General features: G+C 36.5%; 1 protein-coding gene across 2 annotated transcripts in view; it reads left to right on the top strand.

Moving 5' to 3' along the window:
* Positions 1–26,131, top strand: part of LOC102601379 (glycine--tRNA ligase, chloroplastic/mitochondrial 2) — a 40,526-nt gene that overhangs the window by 1,518 nt on the left and 12,877 nt on the right. Inside the window, exons 3-27 of one of the 2 annotated variants that reach the window (XM_006347908.2) lie at positions 114–181; positions 1,032–1,113; positions 1,250–1,313; positions 2,476–2,531; positions 2,771–2,848; positions 3,054–3,128; positions 3,516–3,586; positions 4,126–4,242; positions 4,349–4,450; positions 4,980–5,106; positions 5,446–5,529; positions 5,752–5,838; positions 6,705–6,806; positions 9,276–9,339; positions 10,951–11,006; positions 15,910–15,981; positions 16,352–16,434; positions 18,432–18,480; positions 22,435–22,497; positions 22,590–22,679; positions 22,757–22,843; positions 23,510–23,581; positions 23,686–23,744; positions 23,898–23,991; positions 24,765–24,983. In XM_006347908.2, the coding sequence (XP_006347970.1) occupies positions 114–181; positions 1,032–1,113; positions 1,250–1,313; positions 2,476–2,531; positions 2,771–2,848; positions 3,054–3,128; positions 3,516–3,586; positions 4,126–4,242; positions 4,349–4,450; positions 4,980–5,106; positions 5,446–5,529; positions 5,752–5,838; positions 6,705–6,806; positions 9,276–9,339; positions 10,951–11,006; positions 15,910–15,981; positions 16,352–16,434; positions 18,432–18,480; positions 22,435–22,497; positions 22,590–22,679; positions 22,757–22,843; positions 23,510–23,581; positions 23,686–23,744; positions 23,898–23,991; positions 24,765–24,983 (2,121 nt within the window). Of the gene's footprint in view, positions 1–113; positions 182–1,031; positions 1,114–1,249; positions 1,314–2,475; positions 2,532–2,767; positions 2,849–3,053; positions 3,129–3,515; positions 3,587–4,125; positions 4,243–4,348; positions 4,451–4,979; positions 5,107–5,445; positions 5,530–5,751; positions 5,839–6,704; positions 6,807–9,275; positions 9,340–10,950; positions 11,007–15,909; positions 15,982–16,351; positions 16,435–18,431; positions 18,481–22,434; positions 22,498–22,589; positions 22,680–22,756; positions 22,844–23,509; positions 23,582–23,685; positions 23,745–23,897; positions 23,992–24,764; positions 24,984–26,131 lie in introns of those variants that run through there. The other variant, XM_015309021.1, reaches the window with a different exon arrangement.

The raw sequence follows: 26,131 nt of genomic DNA, 5'->3' as shown, positions 1-26,131 counted from the left end.
GAATGGACTTTTAGTGGTTATATTAGATCTTTGAGCGTTTAAATTAGATTTTTAATCTTTAGAGTTTTTCTCATCTTCTTGACTAACTTGTTTAAGTTTAATGCATTGACTAGGTTGGAGCTGGGACTATGAATCCTCTAACATATTTAAGAGTTCTCGGACCAGAACCGTGGAATGTTGCGTAAGATTTTCTGATAGGTTCATTTCATTTATTAAGTTCCCGATATAATTATCATCCTCATATTTGACCTGAATTTCCTAAAGTAGAAAGGAAATGCGCAAATAAGTCGTCCACATCTTAGTCAGTCTCTTTAATGTGAAGTAAAATCTCAGTCATTGTTAGTGTCAGTGTTGTTAAAAGCAAGTGTTTCATCCCTTAAGCTAGCAAGAAGTGCTTGCTTTTTCAACTGGTTTAGAGAAGCAATGACCTGTTTACAAGAAAAAGTAAAGAAGAAGAGAAGGAGACCTTTTAGACAAAAAGAGAGGTGAGAAGGTTCATACTCACCGTTGCTGCTGCTTAGTGTTTGTTTGTTGTTCTTTTCTTCGGACTTTTACATTTGTGCTCCAGGTTTTCACTGTTCCCTGCTTCTTCTTTGCAGTCTCTTTCTGTGGCTTCTTCTTCTTCTTCTTCTTTCTTGCCGCTTCTCAAATTTTATTATCTGTTTTCCTTTTTCGTCTTTCTTCGTCTCTCTCTTTCTAGCTACTTCTCAGATTTTATCATCTATTTGTCCTTTTTTTCTTTTCCAGTTAGTCTTTCTTTTTTCTTGCTTTCTTCACTGAATTCAATGGACATTTTCAAAGAAAAAGGACTTCTTTTTAAAAAAAAAACAAATTTATTGAGTGAGTTTGGTGGGGTGTAGCTTGAGGCCTCTCAACTGCAATAACAGGGAAAATTCTATGGACAAACATATTATTTTATCTGGTTCACCATACTCTTGATCTTGGGAATGGAGGATGTTGTTTATTTGCAATGAAGTGAATACATTACCATATTTTCATGTATGGCTATCAATGTGACTATCTGATGACAGGTATGTAGAACCTAGTATTCGTCCAGATGATAGTCGTTATGGAGAAAATCCAAATAGGCTTCAAAGGCATACCCAGTTTCAGGTTAGTTTGCCTTTAATTTATTGTCTAAAATTCTGAAGTACAGTTGATTGCTTAGTACTATTGAAGCCTTATATGCGATAATTGTACTTCCAACTTAATTCTTCTGGATGTCTTTCTTGTTTGAACTGAAACTCAGGTGATTTTGAAGCCTGATCCAGGAAACTCGCAGGACCTGTTCATCCGTAGCTTGTCAGCATTAGGTTTGCAGCCGATATCTACTTTCCTTTTTCTTTTTCCTACATTTGTCTTTCAAATAACTTATGTTGTAACTGCAGCAATTACTTCTCCCAATTGGTACTTTTGGTAAGTAATAGAGACTGCACGGCCTAACAATAACAAAAACTTGCAAACTCTTCCATTTGAGCTTTTTGAAGCCTGGAATATAGGACCATGATTTCTAATCTTTTGTTTTTGTTTTGTGACCAGAATGCCGTGGTCACTGAATTTGGATGTGTATGATCTGCTTGCTAAAACGCGTGCATGACAACTACTTTTTAGAGATAGAGCATATCTAGTGTTAGAACTAGGATTACAACATAATGTAAGTTTCAAGCAAAGAAGAACATGTTGATGGAAAATGTGATCAGGAAGAATTGCAAGGATGAACTTAAGGAAATGTGTCCAATATACATGATTGATCATGCTTGCTGGAATAGGTCAAAGAAAGCAGGGTTTCTTTCTGTTCATTAGCCACATAATATAACATTGAATCTGGGGAAAAGAGGAACATACTTTGCTAGTTTGCTTTATATGGTGACCTTAATATATTAAAAGGGAATTGAGGGAAAAGCCTTGAGAGAAGCTAGTTTTAGGAACTCAAAAGTTAAAAACAATTTGTTACTTAATGCTGAGGAACACAATTACTAGCTCTCAAAATACAACAACTTGTTACTTATGATGAAGAGGCTGTCTTTTCTTTTGTTCTAGTTAATTTTTGGTTCACTCATGACATTCCTACTTTTAGTAGAGATGATTGGATGTTATTTGTAGAGAACCATATCGTTGAATAGGTTCTCTACTGTTCTAAAAGACTTGTATCCCGCAGTTTTCCTTCCAAATTTATTAAAAGAAACTTCATAAAAAGAAAAGAAGTGGTTGTATGTTATTTTTCCACTTCTTGTTCTTATTCTTAAATACTGTAACACTTTGTGTCACTTTATGCTTAGTTAACAGCCATACTTAGCCAAATAGGCATACACTTTACTGTAGGTTTTTTCTCCTTTTTGGTTGTTGGAACTTGGACGTTCCTACAAGTTTCATGTCGTGTATATATTTTTGTGTGCGTGTGTGTGTGTATATATATATATAAATATTAACTCTAGAAATTGTTTTGGCTGATCTTTTACTTTATTGTGTTGACAGGTATTGATGTCAATGCACATGATATTCGGTTTGTTGAGGACAACTGGGAGAGCCCTGTAAGATTAATCTTTCTCTTGATAAGGGATATTTAACTTTTGTATATATTCACATATAACATTTCATGAACAGAACATTTTCTTTCGTACTTATTCTCTGTTCAGACAATTTCCATCTTTTTGTTTGGATTTGCATGAATGGTGTTTTCTGCTACATGTCACACACTAATGTTTGTTCCTTCCCCCTGTGTATCTCAGAGCTGTATAGTTAAATGTTTCTTGGCTTGAACTACTAGTAGGTGCTTGGTGCCTGGGGATTGGGCTGGGAGGTTTGGATGGATGGAATGGAAATCACACAATTCACCTACTTCCAGCAGGTTATTCTCTCTCTCTTTAGACAAAAGGTGTACAACAGTTTTAGAATCCTGATCTTTGCTCAACAAACAAGTTTTAAAAACTTCATTTGCTTACTGGTTACTAATGACTTAGAAGAACTTATCTTTTTTGCTTTTCTATTTGACCCTTTTTCTATCTTTGAGCACATCCAGCCATTAGCTCGGTCATTAACTTTTAATTTTTCAGGCTGGAAGTATTCAGTTGATGCCAGTCTCAGTTGAGATCACTTATGGGCTTGAACGTATCCTTATGTCACTTCAGGTTAAATTTGCTTGTTGAGATCACTTTCAGGCTTGTTCTTTCTCCTCTTATGATTTCTTTCTTGACTTTTTTCTTGTTCAAACAAATGATGAGGCTCATTGGATACATTCTGCATTCTCTTCTCACTAGGGGAAAAAAGGCATTCGATAGCTGATTTACTCTTTTAATTGGATCATATTCTGTTTGAAGCACTTCTTACTGCTCTATTCTGTACCAGAATCTCTAGCATGATCTCAACATTTACTATGTTTCTTAGCTAGCAGAAAACCTTCATATAGGAGGTCATTACTACCCATATCTTAGAATATAAAGAGGATAAACTACCTGCATTTCTCTTCTGGTTCTCCAATATTATGCTTGTTATTAATCATTATTACTTATCTGCAGGGTGTTGATCATTTTAAAAAGATTCAGTATGCAGATGGCATTACATATGGAGAGCTTTTTCTGGAAAATGAGTAAATACGCTAATTCAGCCAGAAAACTTTCTCCTTTCTTTTCGTTGATTGTCTTAATATTAGATAGATCATTTTGTTTCTTATAGATTTTCTTATGCCTTCTGAAAAATGTTATAATCTGCTGTTTCTTAGAGCTTGAACTATCTTGGATATTTAAACAGTATCCTCTTCATTTTCTTGTCATTGTGCATAATTATTGCTTTCAAGTTCCAATTCTTAACTGTATAAGAAAATGAAACTTGCATTTATAAATGTATAGAAGGAAAAGCAGTAGTTGTAGATGGATACCACATAGCATATGATAAGATCCATAGTCTCTAGATTTTTTCTGTTTTTCATGTAGGCAAATCAGACTGTTTGCAAAGGTTTTGTTATTTCCAACTTAATTTGGAAAAATTCTGAATTATCTGTATCAGAATTAAATTAGGAGCACTTATCAGAAAAATAAAATAAAAAATAAAAAATAAAATTAGGAGTACGTGTGCTTGATAAATCTGTCATTTTCAGGGAAGAGATTCTGATTTAAGCTTCTGTTTCAGGAAGGAGATGAGTGCGTATTATCTGGAGCATGCTAGTGTTGACCATATACATAAACATTTTGATCTTTTTGAAGCAGAAGCTCGCCGTTTGCTTGATCTAGGCCTTGCAATACCTGCGTATGTACTTATATCTTAATACTATTTTTTCTTCGTGGGATGGAGGTACAAAATAAATCTTTTGCTAACTTTACATCGAGTAACATTATTCCCTACACTGTGCTAGGTATGATCAGCTTTTGAAGACTTCTCATGCTTTTAACGTTTTAGACTCGAGAGGCTTTGTTGGGGTGACAGAACGTGCTCGTTATTTTGGGCGTATGCGGAGGTAGACATTTTTAGCTTTTCTTTTGATTGCCAGAGAGTTTGCCGGGTTTTCTTGAAGTTTGGTTGATGATTGAGAAGTCTACCTTATTAGTTATTGGGCACATGTAAAAATTTGTTTCCGCAAGTTCCAAATGCTAGTATCATGCTTAATATATATTCCATCTGTTTCATTTTGTATTACACTCTTTCTATTTAGTTTGTTCTATAGAGAATTACACCTTTCTATGTTTGGGAACTCTTTAACTGTGTACCTTCTATTTACTTCTAAATACGTGCTCTTGGAACCATAGAAAAGACATGTTTAATACCACAAATTCTAAGGGTACTTTTGATAGGTGCCAAAAGTCTTCCTTTTTTCTCCTTACCTCCATGCCTATCTAACACTGCCATGCAAAATGGAATGGAGGAAGTACATCTTTATTACTATAAAGAGAAGTCAGATATATTGGTGCCAAACCTTTTTACCCCCAACAAAGTCTGGAAGTCTCAAGTTCATTTTTTTTGTCTGCTTTTTTGCCTCCCCTTTGCAGTTTAGCTCGTCAATGCGCACAACTTTGGTTGCAGACAAGGGAGTCTCTTGGCCATCCACTAGGTGTTGTTTCTCATAGTGATCATCTTATTGTTCAAAGAGAAGTCTCGGAGGAAGCAACGGGAAAGGTATGTTTTTTCACTTTAGCCTTTGCTTGGATACTAGAGCAAGTATGAATATCCTAAAAGTTTGCTTTCTCTTACTTGGTTTGTATACAGAATGATAGCAAGCATTCTTTTGGCCCCATTATTTTAGTTCAATAAGAAAGATAAATAAACAATATCTTTCCTTTCTATTGTTCCTACCAAACCAAACAATGGAAAGAAACTGATATTCTCACTCTTTATACTCGACATTCTTTTCTGATATTCCCACTCTTTCAGTCTGCTTTCACATTCTCTTTGTAACTTTTACTTGTTTCTAAGCATAGGTTAAATTTCTTGCACACCTTTTTTCGTGTCATACAGGTGCCTTCAGAGCCACAATTGTTTGTTCTTGAAATTGGGACTGAGGAGTTGCCTCCAAATGATGTATCAAGTGCATGCAAACAAGTATACATCTTCTTTTTCATGTGATATTCATTCTTATTGTTTGCAAGTCTCTGTTCCTGAAGTTTATACTGTAAATATGGTAAGGGAAGCGTGTTTGTGTTTTCTCTTATCTTAATTCGTTCCTGATGTCATACGGAGTGAGTTCCCAAGTAAGCAGTTCAGCTTAGTTGATTGTATTACTGCTCTGTTTAATCTGATTTTTATTTGTGCTGGTCATTGCAGCTCAAGGATCTGATTGTTCAGTTACTGGACAAACAAAGGTTGCTTCATGGGGAAGTACAAACACATGGCACTCCACGTAGAGTAGTGGTAGGATTTGTTTCGTTATGGTTGATCTCCTTCACAAATTTTGCTTTTCTGGTTACTTTGAAGGAAAGAGACTGCAGGATTTTTGAATATTTTATCTACCATTCTCAGTATACTTTTTATAACTATTCTCAGATCCATGTAACTTAAAAATGGAAAGGGCAGCTCCAATGCCTGCAACTTCTTAGAAAAACCTTTGCCAAGTCATTTGTATGTTTGAGTTGTTCAACAAGTATAAAGCCAGTATCAAATCTTGTAAATGCTACCAGAATTCTTAATAGTACGAATTCAGTACTCTGACATCTGTTTTTGTGGGAACTTTTAATATTTTTTATAGAGTGGAATGAGTTCCAGAAAGTACAAAACCCAAATTCCCTTTTTTCCCCCAAAAATAAAATGTCTGGATAGAAAAATCCATGAACTCAGCTGAGCTGAACTTTCAGAAATGACCATGCTTATAAAGTTTGCTCAGCGTTACATAATTGTTTCTTATTTCATAAGGCCTTCTGGAAAGGTTCACTGAAGCGGACAAATCTCCATGTTCATGAATTGGTTGAGATTTCTGGTTCTTGCTCTCACTTTCTCCTAGTTGATGCATTTTGTCCCAATTCACTGGGTTAATTTGATAATAACATGTAAGACCTACTTGTAGTTTTTGACTATCCAATCCCAACTTGACTGAGTTCTTGCTAAATTAACTGAATCGATAAAAGTAATTAACATATCTATAACACATTTGAATCTTTTCAAACTGCACCATGGACTTTGTGCAGGCCTTGGTCTTTCCACCTGTAAACTTAGTTCCTGCAAACTCTCACTACTCACTGGTTTCTTTTCGCCTTATAGATGCTGATAAAGATCATTTGCAGGTTAGCGTTGAGAAGCTACACTCTAAGCAAGTGGAACATGAGGTAGAGATTCGTGGACCCCCTGTTTCTAAAGCTTTTGACAAGGAAGGAAATCCTACCAAGGTGGAGTGAATTGAATTTTAGTTATTTGTTAATTTAATTTGCTGAAACATTGCACCATTTGAGTTACTTGCTATAACATGCATTATTGCACGCGAGTTTTTTCTTTTTTCTTTTTTTTGGCAAGAAAATTACTAGCAAGTCGTTTTCCCCCTAGTCATGGATTTTTAACTCCTATCTGAATTATCAGGGACCAAGAAGTCCTATATTTTCTAACATTAAAGACCTTACATAAGTAATCTATAATTAAATGTTGTCGTTTTGTCGAGAACAGGTTATACGTTATCAGTATCATTCACCAGCATTGTATTTATATTGTTATTATCTATTTGCTATTCAGGGAAACACTGGAAGAAAAATAAAATATGCACATCATTTAGGTCTTGATGACAAATTGCTATACAAAGTACCCTTAATTGTTTAAATAGGACATGGAAATCCGCGTAAATTGCCAAATTCCCATCCCTGGTTCAAAAGTAGGATTCAGTTCAAAATTTTCAGTTCTTGATATGAGCATCATCTCATCTGTTGGAGAAAATCTAATAACTTGGAAAGACAAAAAACAAGATGTATTTTTTGGATCTTGTAAATATCGTCAGGGTCTTGTAAATTTAGTGTATATCAATAAGGATAAACCTAAGTCGATTAGATGATGTAATTGTGTAATTTGATTTTCTGTTTTCCTGAGAACATTTAGACCCACTGTTTAAACATCCAATAGTGTGAATTAATGAAACAATATTTTCTCTCAATGTTCTTCTCTTCCTTGCTTCGGTTCTCACATGGTATCAGAGCATATATGAGATATTAGTCACTGTGCATTTACAAGTGTAGTCAGGCTAAAGACAGCTTCATTGTGTAATTTTTCGGGGCGACTGGCTGGGGATGCTGTACTTCTCGTAGGTGTTGCATATCAACCAACACTATAGATATAAATCCTCCGGCCAGAAGAACTCATAAAGCCACAAACCCATCTGAGCTGTTAGGCGCTGGGAGAAGTCAGAACTTTTGGGTGAGATTTGTTCGTGCGTCAGCGTGTGACATCTCCCAGGAACTTTTCAGTGAGGTTCCTTCTCTTGTGGGAATCTCTCCTAATAGCGAGCCTATTGTCCAATTTCCACTGCAATCTGACCACTAGAACAGCAGTCCGAGAGGTCAGTTCACCTTTCCAGCCAAATCTTCACTGTCCAGCCTATTATCATCCAATACATGCCATCCAAGTCTTTCAGCATCCCCAAATCTTCTGAGTGTTTGAAATTTTTTCTGGTAAATATTTTGGCAAACAGACTTTTCTTGTACTGCCAACCCCATTTTCTGGTCATTCGAGAGCTCCTTGTTTGAGTACAAGTTTGATCAGTTCTTTCCAGCTAACAGATCTTTGTGGTCAGTCTATTTATTCTTCTTTTGAGTATATTTCTCCCCTTGAATTTAAAAAGGATCCTAATAATGTAGTAGCTAGATCTAGTACAGAGTCAGAATACTGACCAATGGCTTTGGCTACATGAAAGCTTAGATGGCTAAATCAACTTCTCCAAGAGTTTAGCTGTAAACCCATGAAATTCCTTATTTAAAAAAAAGAGTTATACCCATGAAATTGATATGTGACAATCAAGTGGCAATTGTCCATTATCCACAAAGTTCCAAACTGTATGCCAGTTGGCTCTCGGGAATTTCTCGGTTATGAAAAATGATCAAGCTGCAATGCATACAGCTTCGAATCCAAGTGTTTCGTGAAAGAACAAAGAATATGAAAATAGATTGTCTTTTTATTCGACCAAAGATTGAGTCTGGGTGTATTATGACAGGTTTCATCAACTAAAATGATTAGTTAGCAAATATTCTTACAGAATAACTCTGTGACCACAGAATCAGGTATAGTTGTTGCAAGTTTGAAATTAGGAGCATACTATATACATTCCAACTTGAGGGCGAGTTAAATATTAGGACTTATGTCCATTTCTTATAAATATGACAAAGGTCTAGAATCCCTATATTTGTGTGATTTAAATTAGTTTATTTTCCTTGTCTGGAATGCTTGTAAACACTGTTTAAACTCCAAATTTGAAAAATAATCAAGCAATTCTATCACCAAAATTTCTGCTTTTACTCAGATATATAGAGTCAGTGTATGACATCTATCTTTTGTATCACACACTATCATAACTCTTGGAAGTTATATTAACAAGTTTTTTCCTTATAGAAAACATACAATAGAAAAATTATATCATCAAAAAAGAAAATGTGTAGTATTTGTCTTGTTCCTTATTTCAATGTGCCTTAAGAAATCTATTGCCATATATTGCTTGTATGCTGGACTTAATTTTATTTTGAATTGAGCTCTACTCATGTTTCTTATTTGATGAATATAGGAGCATTTTGTGTTTGCTAACTCATATTTGATCTCTAACCAAATTCCCTTCGTATTTGATGAACTCAAGTCAGTTCTGATTTATCAACTCATACAACTTTCAGGCTGCTGAAGGTTTTTGTCGCAGAAATAATGTGCCTTTAGACTCCATGTACAGACGAGCTGAAGGTATGTTACGTCAGATGAACACTTATTTTATTATCTCTGTGTTTGTTCATGTGAATTCTGGTGTTGATTTAGTCTATCATATGCTAATCATAGAAACTTCTTTTGCTTAAATGTGGAAAACTACTTAGATTTGTTTTTTGACGTCTGATATGATATTTGTTATTGATATTTAGACCCATTTGTGGGGTTACACTGGGTATGTTGTTGTTCATATGCAATTTGTTATCCCTTACGAAACCTGAAAATTACTCTTACCAAAAAAGTATCTGAAATTTTCTATTCCTTATTATCTTTTTCTTTCAAATTTTTGTCTGAATCAGTGCGATGGTCTTCTGTTTCTATGGCTTCTTAACCAATCGTGTTCATTGTTGGACGATTTGTACTAAAAGAAATTTGAGGATGTGTCACGGCCGTGAAGAGAACTTAAAGAGCTGTAAAGACCTCCTACTTTTTATTCTTAGTGTAAACAGAATACTTGTAGCCAGTAGCCTAAATGCATCATTGTACATATCTTTCGGCATCATTGTTTTATTCAACACAATGAAATTTAAACATCAATGTTTAATTTTTTCTGTTGCCCAAAGGTTATTGCATCTTAATAGGAGAGAAGTACTACCGATCCAACTAATCCTTTTTTTCGATCAAGTAATAAAATTTATAAACAAGGGCAAGCTACCGATTCAACTAATCTTCTACTGTTCAGATTCTTCTATCAATGTCACATATGTTTCAAACACCTGTAGGTTTACCAAACGGTCCAATTGGAGGGCGATTCTTACTTCTATAGATTTCATGTCTGACAATGCAAGATAAGGAGAGTAGATATTTCTTCAGCATTTTCCTGCTAATAAGTACTAGGAAATACTATGCACCTTGAAATCACTGCAATAGCAACATACCCACTGGAATCCCACAAGTGGGGTTTTGAGCGGGTAGAATGTACGCAGACCTTACCACTACCTTGTGGAGGTAGAGAGGCTGGTTCCGGAAGACCCTTGGCAGCAAATCCTGGTACACAGAAGGAGATAGTGAAGAAAATATAGCAAGTAACACGTTAGTAGTGCAAAGTCTACTAGAAAGGAGCAAAACAACAATAACATAGTGACCTAATCGAAACACACTAAACAACATACTAGGATAGATTATTATAAACAATAACATAGAGCACCTTGAAATCACTGTTGACCAAAATGTTCTGAGTTTCTACTTGTGAATTTTGACTCATTTTACCCTGGATGACAAAGTTCCGATCCTTATTTCTGATACATGCATCTAATGGGTAACAGCACAGTAAGGTTCATTTTTACAGGTTTGCTGAAACAAGTTGAACATGGTGCATTTCACTGTTCAGCTGTGTGGGACATTCCTTTTTGATGTATCAACCGTTCCTTAAGGCTCTTCGCTTCTCATCTTTACAGATGTTCCTTTTTCATAAATCACCATCTTCATTAGCTGTATAAAATATCATTTTTAACTTGGCAAAAATAAGCTAGCTGTATAAAAGCGTTAAAGGCTTCACTGGTTCACTGTTTGCATAATTGCATGTTGATCGTTTATCTGCGCTGTCTACGCTACAAATGCTTGTGTTTCATTGTTTGCTTCTGATTGCAGGGAAAACAGAATATGTCTATGTTCGTTTGGTGGAGCCAGCACGGCTTGCATTCGAGGTACACATAGAAAATAAGTGTTTTGTGTATGATTTCGTGGAAAAGTAAAATTTCCCTTTTCAACAACAAGCTAACCTTAGTAGGGTGTATGACCAAGGCTACTGCTATAAATTACAAAGTTAATCATTGAGATTCCTTGTGATTAAGTTTCGCTATGTTTGGTAAAGATTAATTTTATGAACAGGATAACGGAAATGGGTATATTACTTTTGTTTAAGTCCACATAAGCGAATTGAATGAAAAATGTTTCTGGCGCTCCTCATGTAACCATAAGAATGTTATTTTGGGCAACACCTTTGATGCTCATGATTGGCATCAAACTCCATCAAAATGGTGTGGTTTCTCGTTTTCTGAACGTTCTCTGTGTGTATGAGTGTCAAATTCCTGCCTTTAGGCCTTTTAGCATAAGCGGCTACCATGCAACCAAAGATACTCTGTACTCAAAATTCTTCTATCACCTTGAGTTTGTCCGGGAATGAGGTCCACCTTACTGAAGAAGTTCACTATTATTAGTCTTTGTTGGGGAAGTGATTTGCAGTAACTCAAGGTCATAGGACTTGGAGAATTATCATTTTAAATAGCTGGAGTAGAGAATGCAACACAATGTTTCCTCATGAATTACTCATGCATAGAAAGTATATATATATATATCTCATCATATTCTATTTCATCCTATGTTAGTGTTTTGTGATGCAGAGGTGGCTCTACTACTACATGCAAGCACATAGTGCTATAATTTCAGGCAGTTTCAGGTCTAAAATCAATATAAAGAAATGTGCAGTTATTCTAGAGGGAGAGGTATAGAACATTGAACAGCTTTTGCATGTGTACTAGTTGTAAGGTTGGATCAGTCTTAACAATGTACCTGGGCATACCACCAGATCCACCTATAAGAAATGTGTAGCAGGGATTTTGTGATCGGAGGAAGTCGAGTAAAGATCTGTAGGATGGGAGAAGAGATATATATTTTGTTGATAACCGTGGTGTCCGAGCCAACTTTTGCGCACCTCGACTAATTCCAGGGATACCTGCCACCTCCCACTAACAACAAGTACCAGGTGACTCTGTCCACCAAGGTTAGGTTAGATTGGAAGAAATCACCGTAGTTCTTGTCTCTGGTGGGATTTGAACCTGCTCTCCACTTAATTGACCACTAGTCCACACTCTTGGGTGCAAGAGATATTTGTATTGAAGGAATATAGATTCTGCTAGAAAGTACTCTATCTAGTATTTCCATGTACATACATGTCGCTGGTTCCCATATCTGCAGGTGTGGGAGAAATTTGAAAGCTGAAAGTGATTTCTCTGAGCTGCACCAATGAGGAGGTGAGTAAGTACCGGTTGATAGATTGGACGGAGATCATGTCTGCACCAATGAGGAGGTGCCTTAGTACTGGCTAATAGATTGGACGGATCATGTCTCCTAAGAAGATGTTGGCTTAGAGATGAGAATAAGTAGTCTCTGTTCGGTGGGGAAAATGGTTGAAGTTCAATAATTGGATTAAGTGTTATAAAGAAGTGACATAGTAAAAAAATATGAGAGGTGAAATCGCATTTGGAGGACTGATTAGATCCATATGCCATATAGGGGAGGGTTTTGGAGTTTTATATTATAAAGATATGAAAGTTTTGCAACAACATTAGCTTCAAAGTAGTCAACATAGCCAAAATCAACTTCCAAGGCTCTAATGCTTTCGCTACAGCTTTCAGCATTTTATGTTAAACAGATAACAAGCATTACTACATGATTTAGAAGAAATTTGCGGGTCTGGAATGGAAAAGTTTCCACACCTCCTATAGCTAATGTACAAGTAGAACATCTCAATCATGAATCAGGATATATGGATATGAGAGGGATAAAGCAACATCCTCTTCACAGGTTACTTTAGCATCTTTTATCTTGAAGAGGAAAGTGCATGGTTTTCTCACTCCCCAACCTGGGGTTAGGCCTGGGCATATTTCGGTTCAAACCGAAAAAACCAACCGAACTGAATTTTTTTTAATTTCGGTTTAGGTTTTTCGGTTTGATCGGTCGGTTTCGGTTTTCAGTTATTCGGTTCGGTTTTCGGTTTTTAGAAATTAATTCGGTTTAACCGAAAAATCGATTTTTATTACATTAACACTATACTACACTTACAGCCCAACCTATCCAATGTCAATAGCCCATTAAAATTTGGCCCAATTTGGCATTTGGGAGTGACTCACTGTAGCTCCCACACTTATGAATTACCCCTCAATTCGGAATCCCTAAATTGAAACTCCCATGACTGAAAATTGAAATCCCTAAATACTACACTCTCACAACTCACATTTCGACGAGACAACAATGACTCTCATCGACCCATCTCACGACACTCGTCCGATAGTCCGTCGCCTCCGTCCGTCCTCCGTTCTCGTTACTTGTCAAGTGTTGACATAGTGACTGTCTGACTAAGAATCTGCCTCCGTCCTTGCTCTGGTCTTTCTATGTGTTGGTTGTTGTGTTGTTGATGGCTTGATGCCTGTGTAGTGTGTACTGTCTTCGGTTGGTTATTTGGCAGTTCAACAACAGAGAACGAGTCAGCACTTCATATGGGGCTTGGACGTTGACAAATGGCAAGTTGGCTTAATGTTGAATTGTTGATAGAAGTTAGAACACTAAGCAAAATTTTCCTAGCACATATATGTGTGAAAATTGTAAAAATTGCTGATAGAAGTTGAATAGGAGGTAAATTTGTTCAACAACACTCGGTGTAATATCATAAACCGAAAATCAAACGGAAATAAACCGAACCGAAATTGCAAAAACCGAACCGAACCAAATTTATTTCAGTTTGGTTTGGATTGACATTTTCACCAAACCGAAAACCCGAAAACCGAACTGACCGGACGCCCAGCCCTACCTGGGGTGCCAGTCTTCCAGATTAACTAGAAAGATTTGGCAGTACTGCAAGGCATTCTTACAGTTTAAAACTGAAGTTCACATCAGTTGGTGTTTCAAGTGTAAGTGACTGGGCAAGATGTGAACCACTTATTACTTTACTGTCTGGTGACATATAAGCTGTGGAGTATTCTGGTGCTTGTTTAAAATTAATCCAGTGATGCCAGACACTGTCAAAACATCTTCTAAGCTGGGCATTCTGAAGGACAAGGAGAAGCAAGCTGTGGACTCTTTGGGAAGAAGAAACTGAAGTGCTTAAGGTTTAAAAGTACTTCTGTACAGATTGGTGGAACATATATTTTGTGTAACTTTTATGCTCAATTTTACCTCTTATATCAATAAAAATAATAATTTTATAAATCAAAAAAGACGTAGATGGTTGGAATGATAAGAGGACCATTGTTGTGGGTTAAATTACTTGTTTCTTGAAGCTTTATTTCCAGAGCAGCTTGTGGAGGGTCTCATAGAGATAGTACGAGTGCCATGCACTTTTATAATATTCTTCTAGTTAAAAACTAGAGTGAAGAAGAGAAATTGAAAAGGAGAAGCTAGTGGAGTGCTGACCCTGAGACTTGCAGACTATGTTTCCTTACAGGTTTTCTGGAATAACCTTTATATTGGTGATCACAATGCAAATGGATTTCTAGGATGAGCTCCTAGTTGACTGTCACTATAGTGTTACTGATGTATGATGTCTATTTGACTCTGAATTGCCTTGCCTTTTGTGTTATGTGTATTTGATGTAATAATCTAATCATCATTTTGGCCGTTGAATTTTGTTCACGTCATTCAGAATTCTATGTTGTCAGATGGCATTCATTTATTTATTTAGTTTTGTAATACACTCCATCATGTTCGGGAGCAACTACATTCTCTAGTCAAGCACGTGAGATTTTTTTTGATAATGGATGGCAGTGTAGACTTGAATGAAGACTTTACTGTTATACCATGTTAACAACATGGACCTTGGGCCTAATTCATTCCATGCAACATGAATCTAGGGCAATAACTCAACTCCAAGAGTTAGACACATCCATCAATATGGTATCAAAGTCATATTCTTGATGTTGATTATCTTATACCTGGTCAGCCATATTATGTTACACCACACATAAGATGTTCAACCCTGCCAGTGTGGCAGAAGGGCCAAGGGATATGGAATCCCACATTGTTTTAAGTGTATGGATTGTGGTCTTCTTCTATAGATTTTGATAATCCTCAATACTTGAACTAATTTTTGGAATTGAGTTAGGCAGAAGATCTCTTTCTTAATATGGGCCTCACGTTTCTTTTGGACGTAGACTATTAGACATGATTTAGTTACAAGCACATTGTTGGTGACTTATGTGGCAGTTAGCTGGCCATGTCAAGTTGCTGGACGGCTTCTATGAAGAAAGATGAGAGAAATAGACACTATAAATCGCTATGAAAAGACTTGAGCTGCCTTTGTGAGTTGAGTTTAGGCCATGATCCCTGTCTTAATATTGGCATGTGGTGTTTTTTTTGGGTGTAGTCAACCATTAGGCATGACTTAGTTAGGAACACATTTCGGTGATTTTATGTGGCAGTTAGCTGGCCATGTGAAGTTGCTGGACAGCTTCTATGAAGAAAGATAATAGAGAAGGCCACTGTAATTGGATGGAGAGTTTGGTAGTGAATCTCTATGAAGAGCTATTTGTTCAACTTGGACCGACTTTGGTCCAAGGACCTAAATTAAATGTCTGTGGGTCTGAATTCGTTAGTTTTAATTTTATCTTTAGCTGACACCGAAAGATTTAGCCTTTTTTGTACTTGTTCAAGTTAAATTTTGCAGTTAGAGTTATGCCTTCCTCACTATTAGTACGTACAACCTGCACAATCTCTTAAAAGGTGCTACACGTAGTTCTTCTGTTGCTCTATATAAATGAATAATATACGTTTTTTTTGTTTTTGTTTTTAATTCTTTAGTTTTCCTAGACTCATTGTTTGAATCACTATCAACAGGTTTTGTCTGAAGAGTTACCTGATATAATTGCCAGCATATCATTCCCCAAGTCAATGCGTTGGAACTCTGATGTATGTGCCATGACTTACGCCTTTATCTATAGCTGGAATAATTTGTCTTCCTATTAACCTTCCTATCAAGCTTACTATATTAAAGTAAAGTAAATCAACCTGAACTGAATTATATATTTTATGGTGTCCTTTTCAACTCTTCTTTCTTATCCTTTTTAGTACTACAACAAAGTAGTCAACTTGGCTTATGTTCCCAGAAGCAAATTTATATCATTGTCTGGTGCTATTTTTGCTTTGATTGGCATTTTGTTCAAACTTCTTATTTCTTCAATTCATTATTCACAGCTCTTAGTACTTTTAAATTCTATAACTGCAAGAAAATGCACAAATTCTATATGAATATAACGGGCATTGAGAGATTGTCATGCAGGTTGCATTCAGCAGACCCATTCGTTGGATTTTGGCCCTTCATGGAGGTGTAATTCTTCCCTTTATGTATGCTGGAGTTGTAAGGCAAGTTTGAGCTCCTTCCTGCTCTTGTTTTTTTTTTCAAAAGAAATTTCTTTACTACTTTTTTACTCCATATGTGCCTAACTGGAGGGTTGAGGTTTCTGTACTTTTTCAACTCTTAGTTTTCTTTTCTTTGAAAAGAAAAAAAAACTATATATGCAATGATTTATCTCCTTTTGTTGCACCCATCCATCACAAAAAGGGGGAGAGAGACGTGGTGGGTGGGGGTGGGTGATAAAGTTAATTTTCTGTTTTATGTCAATTGTCAAGAAACAACAACATACCCAATATATTCCCACAAGTGGGGTCTGGGAAGGGTGGGGGTGTACGCGGACCTTACCCCTACCTTTGTGGAGTAGAGAGATTCTTTCCGATAGATCCTCAGCTCAAGAAAAATGTTTTTTTTAAAACACGGTTTGAAAGAAGTGCAAGAGTAAAGGCTACTATACTCGAATTGACTGAAGTAGAAAAAAATACTTACTTACTATAAAGAAACACCTTTTTCTCCCCAAAAATTAACTTTTATTGACCTGAAAATGAGGGATATTTATTCTTTTACATTCATATAAAAACAATTTTTAGTACATATCTGCTTTGCTTTGACGATAAATACCAGTCGGATACCCTCACCGTTCATTAGTTTGAGCATGTATTTTTCTCTTCAAATTTCGTAACTCATCACACACATTAGAATATTAATTATGCCAGTTTAAAATGTTCTTTTTATTGATTAGCATAGCAATGCACGTGCAACACACATGTCCAGTCACTAGTTTATTGAATAAGAGAAAACTGCAGATAAGGATATAGACATTGAGCTATGACCAAAAAGATAAACCTGATCGGTTTTGTCCATTTTTAGCAAACTCTGAAGCTCCAGCCAGGTTGTCTTCTTCTTCATTAAGCGATCTCATAAGTGTCTTTCTGAAGGCTTCCAACTTAGTCATGATAATTTGTGTCCACGGAATTCAGTAACTGTTAGAGCAGAAGGAAAAACTCTCTGTTAGACGTGTTTATTTAAATGGAAAACGAAAGTTTAGTAGAAGAAAGTAGTGATTGATCTCAGTTTTCTTTCAATGTCCTACTATTTTGGGGCACTTAACTTGCAGGACAGTTTTTCTTGAAGTTGACTTTGTCATACACTTGGTTGTCTTTGTTTTTCTTTCTTTGAAACTTCCCAGTATTGATGTTTTGTATCTACTAATCAATACAAGCTTGCTATGGTCTTGGAACTTTTAGCAACTTATAAGCTGTAAGTGGTGAGCTGTCGTGATCCTTTATTCTCTAGCACCACTTCATGAAAAGGTCTCACTATTAAAAGGATTAAGCCTTATCTACTTCCCTTTTTTTCCCACCAGCATCAGCTTTCTGCCTCTGATACATGGGCTCCTTCATGTTTATCAATGGTCTCTTAGGACTAGGAAATAAATGTGATTCCTGAAGCTTCGATACCATGCTACGTAAAAGAGGAGCTTTTGAGAGATGGAATTTGCTTGATTTGTTTCTTCAAAACTCTTGCAGATTAAATAGTATCTTGACGATGCAAAAGAAATGAAAACCTCTAATTGTATCCCCTATATAGATTGACAATCCAGTCTTTCCATATTTACATTCTCATCCGGCTGCAACAGTGTAGGGTTTTTTTTCATTGAAATTTTATACTTCAACTTTTTCTCTTTTGAAATTTGCAAGAGTTTAAGCTTTGAATTTCATTTTCCAAATAACCTTATTTCAGAATGCACCCGGGTTGAGCTCACCGAATTTTGTTCATTAATGGAATTCAATATCTTGAATATGTTCTACAGCCCTGTGCAATTCTAAATACGTACTGGGAGCACGTGTTTTTGGATGAGTACTTGGAGAGTTGGAGTGCATATATTTTTTGTGCATTTATCAGTAGTGTTACTGCTCTTATGTGATTAGTGTTTTTTTTTCCTTTTTACTGGTTTTACGGTTTTTGGTTTGTCTCTTACTACTGTATTTCTTTGATTTTGCTACAGTGGAAATGTATCTCATGGTCTACGCAATACTCCATCAGCTACAGTTAAGGTCTGTTACAAAACTGTAGATTTATCTTTTGGAAACTCTTCCACTCTTGTCATCAAGCTCAAATATTAGAACCTTATCATCCTTTAGTTGCATCTGCTGTGTGTTCTCTCTTATTACATTTGAAAATCAAGGAATTTGATATTGTTATATCTTCAATATGTCTACATTTATTAAATTTGAGTATGCAAGCAACATTCACGTCCTCTATTTCAATTTTGTTCTATGGGTCCACATTGCCTTGCGGCAGTGCCTGATCATGTTTGTCTCAGGAGAGCATGCTTAATCAATCTTAGGGTAGTGCCAAAACAATTTATTTAGGCAATATTTCTCAGCGGTAATATTCAAGGAGTACTATTCTGACAACACTATTCCAGTAGTACTTCCGCAACGTCTATTAATTGGTGTACTACTCCAATCAGTATTTGGAGGTCGTAGAATTCTTAAGTCTGGTTGGAATATTCTATGAGAAGCAATATACATCGAAGTTATCTGGGTCAAGTGGCATGGGGACGGTAGTGTGAACTGTTCACACTTAAGGCACAACACCATAAGCTACATGAATGGCCTTCTCTCTCTATGTAGGTAGCAACTCTGATGTGGTGGTAGATTCTGAAATGGTTCTTCCTTCGGTGTACAATTCCAGGCATCGTGGAGTAGGGCACTATTTAGCTGGGTCTTTAGAGAATGGAGGAGAAAATGAAGGACATGAGTGTGGCTCCACTAGTACTTATGTGGGTCCTAAAGTGGAAAAGAAATGTGAGAGCTTTTCAAGGAATAAAATATGTTTTTTATACCGTTGATAAGTAACCTATCATTCCTAATTTTTGGTTGCACACATGAGATTTAGAAAATTGGGTGTATTCTGCAGAGAATCATAGTTTGTTGATTTTCTACTTTTTGGTATATCTCTTGTATTCGCGAGCGTTAAATGTCTCACATTTGTCGAGGGAGTAGGTTGTTCTCTCCTTTTACGGTCTTGGCTAATTACTGGCTTGCTTTTGAGGTTAAACTAAATATTCATTTTCTTAACATGGCATCAAGCTGAACTTTGGTAAGCCCACTGAACAATCATCTTCTCTCTTATCTACTGCATTGCTTTAGGATTCTCTCTCTCAACTCAATCTATCGGCCGCTCTGGGATTTTCTCATCTCTCTCTCTCTCTATCTCTCTCTCTCTCACACACACATGTAATTTTAGCCCATCAAACTTACTCTTTCAAGTATAGGAATGGCTTAACTATTTTTCACTTTGTATTTAAGCTATATCTAGTTTTCCCCTAAGTTGCGCAGGCTCTTCATTTTTGTTGCCGCACCCGGGTCAACATGAGACGGGTGAGGGATACGTGTGGGATTCGGTCAACCCACATTGGATACTTTGACTAGAGAATATGGACAAATTTTGGGGAAAATTGAGATTTTGATAAAAGATAAAATAAATTTAAGACATGAGAAATTCCTTAAATATTATAGTCCCTTTCTCTCTTTTTTTTAGCTTTTCCTGTTGGTCAATATTCGTTATCTCATGTTTCAAGCCAAACAGAGAGAAACTAAGAATTCAAGCGGTTGTGTACTTGTGTTCTGACTTTTGGTAGACAGTGGCAGCGGTCTGTAAGGAGAGTTGGTGGAAGGCCTTGAATGACTTTCTTTTGTTTTTTGAGGGTAAGAACCAGAGAGTGAAAGAAGAAGTTGGGGTCTTTCGAAATTTAGAATAGCGTTATATCTTTATTTTATAATTTTGGGTTGTTTAGCCAAATCCCAGCACCCTTATCCATACCTAGATCCGTACCCCCAAATCTTAAAATTTAAATTTTGCCGAATCCGACCGTTGGATGCGAATCCGCGTCAGAAACCCGCACCCGAGTCCAAGCAACTTAGGTTTTCCCAAATTATTTAACTGGTACATAATGTTGGCAAACTTCAAACAAAAGCATAACTGCCCTCCTCCCTGCTTCTTCTCCTTCTCAAAACTAATTTGGATCATGTGTATTCTCTAAAATTACCAAAGTTCATGATCCGAATTAATCAAGAAGCTCATATTTATAATAGGGAAAAACCAGTGTTATTAAAAGCGAAAAGCGCAAAAAAGCTCTAAGGTCCGTGGGGGCTTTTAAGTGCAAAGCGCAAATAAAGCGTGGGCTTTGATGAAAAAAGGCGCAATGGGAGAAAAAAATAAAATGTGTATGTTTAGTCCAAGACTAATAATTATAAACATGAATGACAAATATATGACCAAAGAAATTGAAAGAAAATTATGATAAAGTGAAATATCAATTGTCTAGTGTCACTTCTTCATAAGAGGCTCATTGACAAGGAAAAGTTTGTCTTAGAACTTTGATGATGACACTGAAGCGCACATAAAGCGAGGCGAAGCGCTCAACATGTTTTGAGCCTCGCTTTAGGGATTAAGCGCGCCTTTGATAACACTGGGAAAAACATTAAAGTTTCTTTGAGATCAAAATCTTCAGTACGTCAAATATGTACTATTTTCCAATAGAAAACTATTGACAAAAAGATTGTTCGAACTGACCACTTTTTTCTCGCATTGTTAACTTTCATTAAATAGAGTGTATCTAAAGGTAATATTGTTTTGGTCTCGCAATTAGAGCTAGATAGCATGGAGCCATGGACAAACAAAAACCACTCTCAGTTTGAGACAAACATGTCTGAAACTTTAGACATTGGTAGTTCAAAGTTCAGTCGCATATATCTGGAGTATGGCTATGACAAGTCAAACTTTAGTGGCAGATGTCTAAAGTTCAGACAAAAACGTTTGAAGTTCGCGCCAAACTTCAGGCACAATTTGTAACTTTGGATGCGGATTTTGTAAGTCACATATGTTTGAAGTTGAGTCTAAAGTAACCAGACATACACAAGTTTATGAACTTAGGCAATGACATTAATCGTTTATCTGTAAGCTTTCCCCCCTTTCAAGTTACTTCTTAGCCTGTTGGGCCTACTCTTCTCTATGTTTGAGGTCACCCCTAATCATATTGAGCTTGATATCGATCTATCTATCCGAATCTCTCTTCTATCTTTGCACATAAAAAAGACGAACAAGGGAAAATAATATTCAAGAAAAAAAATCTTAAATCCACATGTAATCTTATAATAGGGCTACATGTGTGAGAGGATGTTGGAAAATGCTACCACTTGTTCTTTAGTGGTTATGTAAGAGTTTCCAAAGGGTTCTAATATGTTGGGCTACTCATTCGTTGCCTTAAGCTTTTGAGTTGAGTATTTCAATTTTTTCACATGGTATTAGAGCCATCCCCATCCCTATTCCCATCTCCATCCCTATTCCTTGGTTTACCTAATATTTGCTCCCTTGTTATATTCTCTATGCACCAGATGCTATGTTTTCTGCACTGTTTTTTTCTTCTTTGTACTCGAATTTGCTGCTCTTGAGTCGAGGGTCTTTCGGAAACAACCTCTCTACCTTCACGAGGTAGTGATAAGGTCTGCGTACACTCTACCTTCCCCAGACCCCACTTGTGGAATTTCACTGGGTATGTTGTTGTTATTGTTACCAGATGCCCAGTCTTGAGCGTGTGGGGGAGCACAGTTATTAAGTATCTCACATTGGTTGAGAATGTGCTATCATATCCTTAGATAATCTTGCACAATCCCACCTCATGAGCTAGGATTTGAGGTTGAGTTAGGTGCAAACTTCATTTTCTTAACAATGAGTTTTCTCCCAGCTGTAAATAATTTTCTTTACCATATTAGGAAGAAATATTTACCAGTGTAGAGGATAAATGATAATCATCGTATCTTATGTGGTCCAACAGTCCTATATACGTTGTTAATATTTGATTCAATTCAAGTTCCCTTTTCTTTTTCTCTATTTTAAATATTTTATTGTGATTCATTGCTTCACTTTAAAGGAGAATTGCTATACTTCCTCTACCCTTGGAAACAAAATCTCTGATGGATTCTTTCTACAAAATACTGCAGATATTGGATGCAGAAACCTATGCAAATGTAATGCAGGATGCTGGGATTCTTGCTGATGTTGAGGTAATGCAAGTTCTGCATAAACTTCCATTTATACTTACTATTACTATGCTTGTTGATGATCTTTTTGACGTTTAACCATCATCAAATATCAGCATCGCAAGAAAACAATTACAGAGAAATCAAATGATTTAGCAAAAAGTGTACATGGACATATTGTAATGAAGAGTGATTTGCTTGATGAGGTAATGCATGAAGTTCCACACTTTTCCTATCCAATTGTCAGACAGAACAGTATTTAAGCATTTTCCTCAATGCTTAGGTCGTGAATCTTGTTGAGGCACCACTCCCTGTACTTGGCAAATTTGATGAGTCCTTCTTAGAGCTTCCAAAGGAGCTACTTATAATGGTAAACTCTCGTATAATTTGGAACTTCAATTGTTATCTCTTCTGTATTCATTTGTGATATTATAAGGGTTGAGCAAAAGATGCTACTGTCTTTGGGTGAAGGAAATAAGCATGGATATTCTTCTTGTTGACTATGTCTTTTTAACCCATCTCTCTCTCTCTCAGAATCAGAAATTTAGATGTTAACAGTTTCTGGGAGTAATGTTATCCTTCTGGTACTGTAGGCTTAAATGCTATAAGAGCTTTTTTTTAAGGGCTAGGCACTATTTGTGTCTACTTCCTTTTCTTGACCAACGATAATATCCTACTATTTCTCTTTCTTTTGGTTATCCAAAAACCAATTCCGTAATTCCTATAAAACTTCCTACCATTGCAATACGTGGAGGAATATAAATGGACTTTCATGGATCCATTCATATCGGTTATCATCAGTGACTGTCAAGCATGGCCTTGATTGCAGGGTCGTTGAAGGGTGCTGGTTAAGAATAATGTTCTCTTTGTCATTTTCCTTGTGTTACATGTCATTATTTTCTAGCATTTCTGAAGCTCTCATTATGTTAAAATAAAAGGGGCAGCCCGGTGCACTGAACGCTCCCTCTATGTGCAGGGAAGCTCTTTATTATGTTAGAGTTGGTAAAAACTTTTTTTTTTTTTTTGCGTTATGCAGGTGATGCAGAAGCATCAGAAATACTTTGCCATGACTGATGAGAATGGGTTACTGTTGCCATACTTTGTCACAGTGAGATCCTTACTATGTTGTTTCTGTGGCAAATTGTTACCTGCTTAGCTTAAAGTGAGATGTTAGCTTGTAATTGGTAACTTGATATGGATTTAACTTTTCAGGTTGCAAATGGATCAATTGATAACAAGGTAGTTAGGAAAGGAAATGAAGCTGTGCTAAGGTTACTATCCTTTAGTTAGGCTCTTTCCTTCATATTTCTAAAGTTTTGGATCTAGGTGCTACTTGCACTATTTATATTTTACTTGATCCCTTATCAGCTTACTTTATGATAACTGGTATATGCTTAAAGATGTAAACTGCATACACATTGCAGAGCTCGATTTGAAGATGCAAAATTTTTCTATGCAATGGACACAAATAGAAAATTTTCTGAATTCCGTACGCAACTGAAAGGGATTCTTTTCCATGTAAGTCTTAGAATTCCATCTTAACTGTCCTCTTTTTTCCTGTTACGGTTTGACACTTCAAATTTCTATAATACTCTAGCTCTCGTTGGCCTCTCTAATCGGGGAATTGTTATCTAGAGCTAAATTTAATTTCAAGTTAAAGAATTGAAATCCTTATTCTGTGTGTAAGTCTTACTGAATTGATTGATATCAAATCTAAAATTAGTCTTTTTGATGTACATACCAGCTTTGCGCAATCAATGAAATCTGACTTTTATTTAAAATATATCAACTATGAAATTGTAATCTCATAAGGTATATGTGACTAGTGCGTCAAGCAAAATTTCTATAAATGGACCTTGACCCTAATTCAACCCCAAAAGCTAGCTCTAGAGATGAGGGATTGCCTAAGCCATATAAAGAGACCACCCACTCCATAATTGGGCAATGTGGGGCTCTTCAACACTCCCCAGGCGCCTAGGACTGACATAACATCTAGAGCGTGGACAATTTTTTGGGGGCCCTGCTTCGGAAAACCAAGAATTGGCCCTGCTCTGAACACCATGTAAAGAAATGGACCTTTGACCTAACTTAACCTCAAAAGCTAGTTCAAGAGGTGTGGATAGCCTAAAGCCCTAAACCATACAAAGAGACCATCTCTCCCGTAAGAGCCCTATGTGACACTCTTCAACAACAATAATAGTTTCTCTAATTCTTGCAAATTTGTTAGTTCTTAGCCCTTAATTTCTGCTGATCTCTAGTAGTTTTCGCTAAACGATAACGCCTCTGCACAGGAGAAGCTTGGGACTATGCTAGACAAGATGACACGAGTTCAGAATTTGGCTAGTGAAGTTGGGTTGTCTCTTGGAATAAGTGAAGACAAACTCAAAGTCATCCAAGATGCAGCCTCATTAGCCATGGCGGATCTTGCAACTGCAGTTGTTACAGAGTTCACTTCTCTTTCAGGGACAATGGCACGCCACTATGCACTAAGAGATGGCCATTCAAAGGAGGTAGTGAGAACCAAATTTTTTATGGATACTTTTGTGACTAGTTGAGTATTCAGTTGTCACTTGATCCTAGTTTTTTGTTTTTGATTGTCTTCTAATTGTATTTGCTAACTGATCATATGCATATTGTGTTTATTCTAAATATTCATCCCCTTTACAAACCCTTTATGGCTTTATCTTAAAAAATAAATAAATTCATCCCCTTATATCTGGTCTGTGATTTAATTGCTTTACTAGTACTACTGTAAAAGAGGCGTCTTCCAAAGCACTGGGGAGATGAGGTTAGGCTGATCTTTGTTCCTTTTAGCAGGAGTGGTTCTCTTGGATTTAGCCTTCAATAATATTGAATTCCGAGGGAATCAATATTTAATTCGTGTTTTAGCAGGGAATTATCAACATCAGAAGAGTTTTATTTCAAAGAGATGGGAAATTTCGTAGCAAATATGTTAGAATGTTAAGAGAATTCTTTGTTCTATCCTTTTGTTTAGAATACAACAAGAATTTCTTTTAAATTGGAAGAAGAGTACAGTAAAGAGGACCAGGTGTTTGCAGGATAGAGAAATTAAACTGGGGGCATGGTGTGCACTCCACTTTTGCTGAAGATAAGTCAAGCGAAATTCTGAAAGAGGCCTATAGCCTTACAGCACATAGTTGACAAAAGAACGACCATATGGTGTTTCAACAACAACAAACCCAGTGTAGTACCATAAGCAGGGTCTGGGGAGGGTGGAGTGTAGGCAGACCCTTACCCCCTACCTCGAGGAGGTAGAGAGGTTGTTTCTGGAACACCCTTGGCTCGGGTAACGAACATCAAAGCAGCTAAAAGAGAAATACAAAAGTAAAGAGGACATAGAAAATAATAGGGAAAATATAACATAATTCAAAAGAGGAGCAATAACAATAACCAACTAATGTGATAACTGAAGCACAGTAAATAACGAGGAGTTTTGGTAGAAGAAATGTAGAGGAAGATTGGTGGCAGAGTATCCCAGCTTGTATATGGTGGATTGTATGGAAGGAGAGGAACCTTAGACATTTTGAGAACAAGATCAATCCTATCCAGAAAATTAGAATGAACTGCCTCAACCTTCCTTGTTTTTTGAGTAAACAGGAATCCAGGGGGGGGGGGGGGTATTGTGGGGGTTAAAGCT

This window comes from Solanum tuberosum, unplaced genomic scaffold (genome assembly GCF_000226075.1).
Source record: "Solanum tuberosum cultivar DM 1-3 516 R44 unplaced genomic scaffold, SolTub_3.0 scf00095, whole genome shotgun sequence".
Classification (NCBI taxonomy): Eukaryota; Viridiplantae; Streptophyta; class Magnoliopsida; order Solanales; family Solanaceae; genus Solanum; species Solanum tuberosum.
The sequence above is the reverse complement of the archived record's forward strand: the minus strand, read 5'-3'. Positions and strand labels throughout refer to the sequence as shown.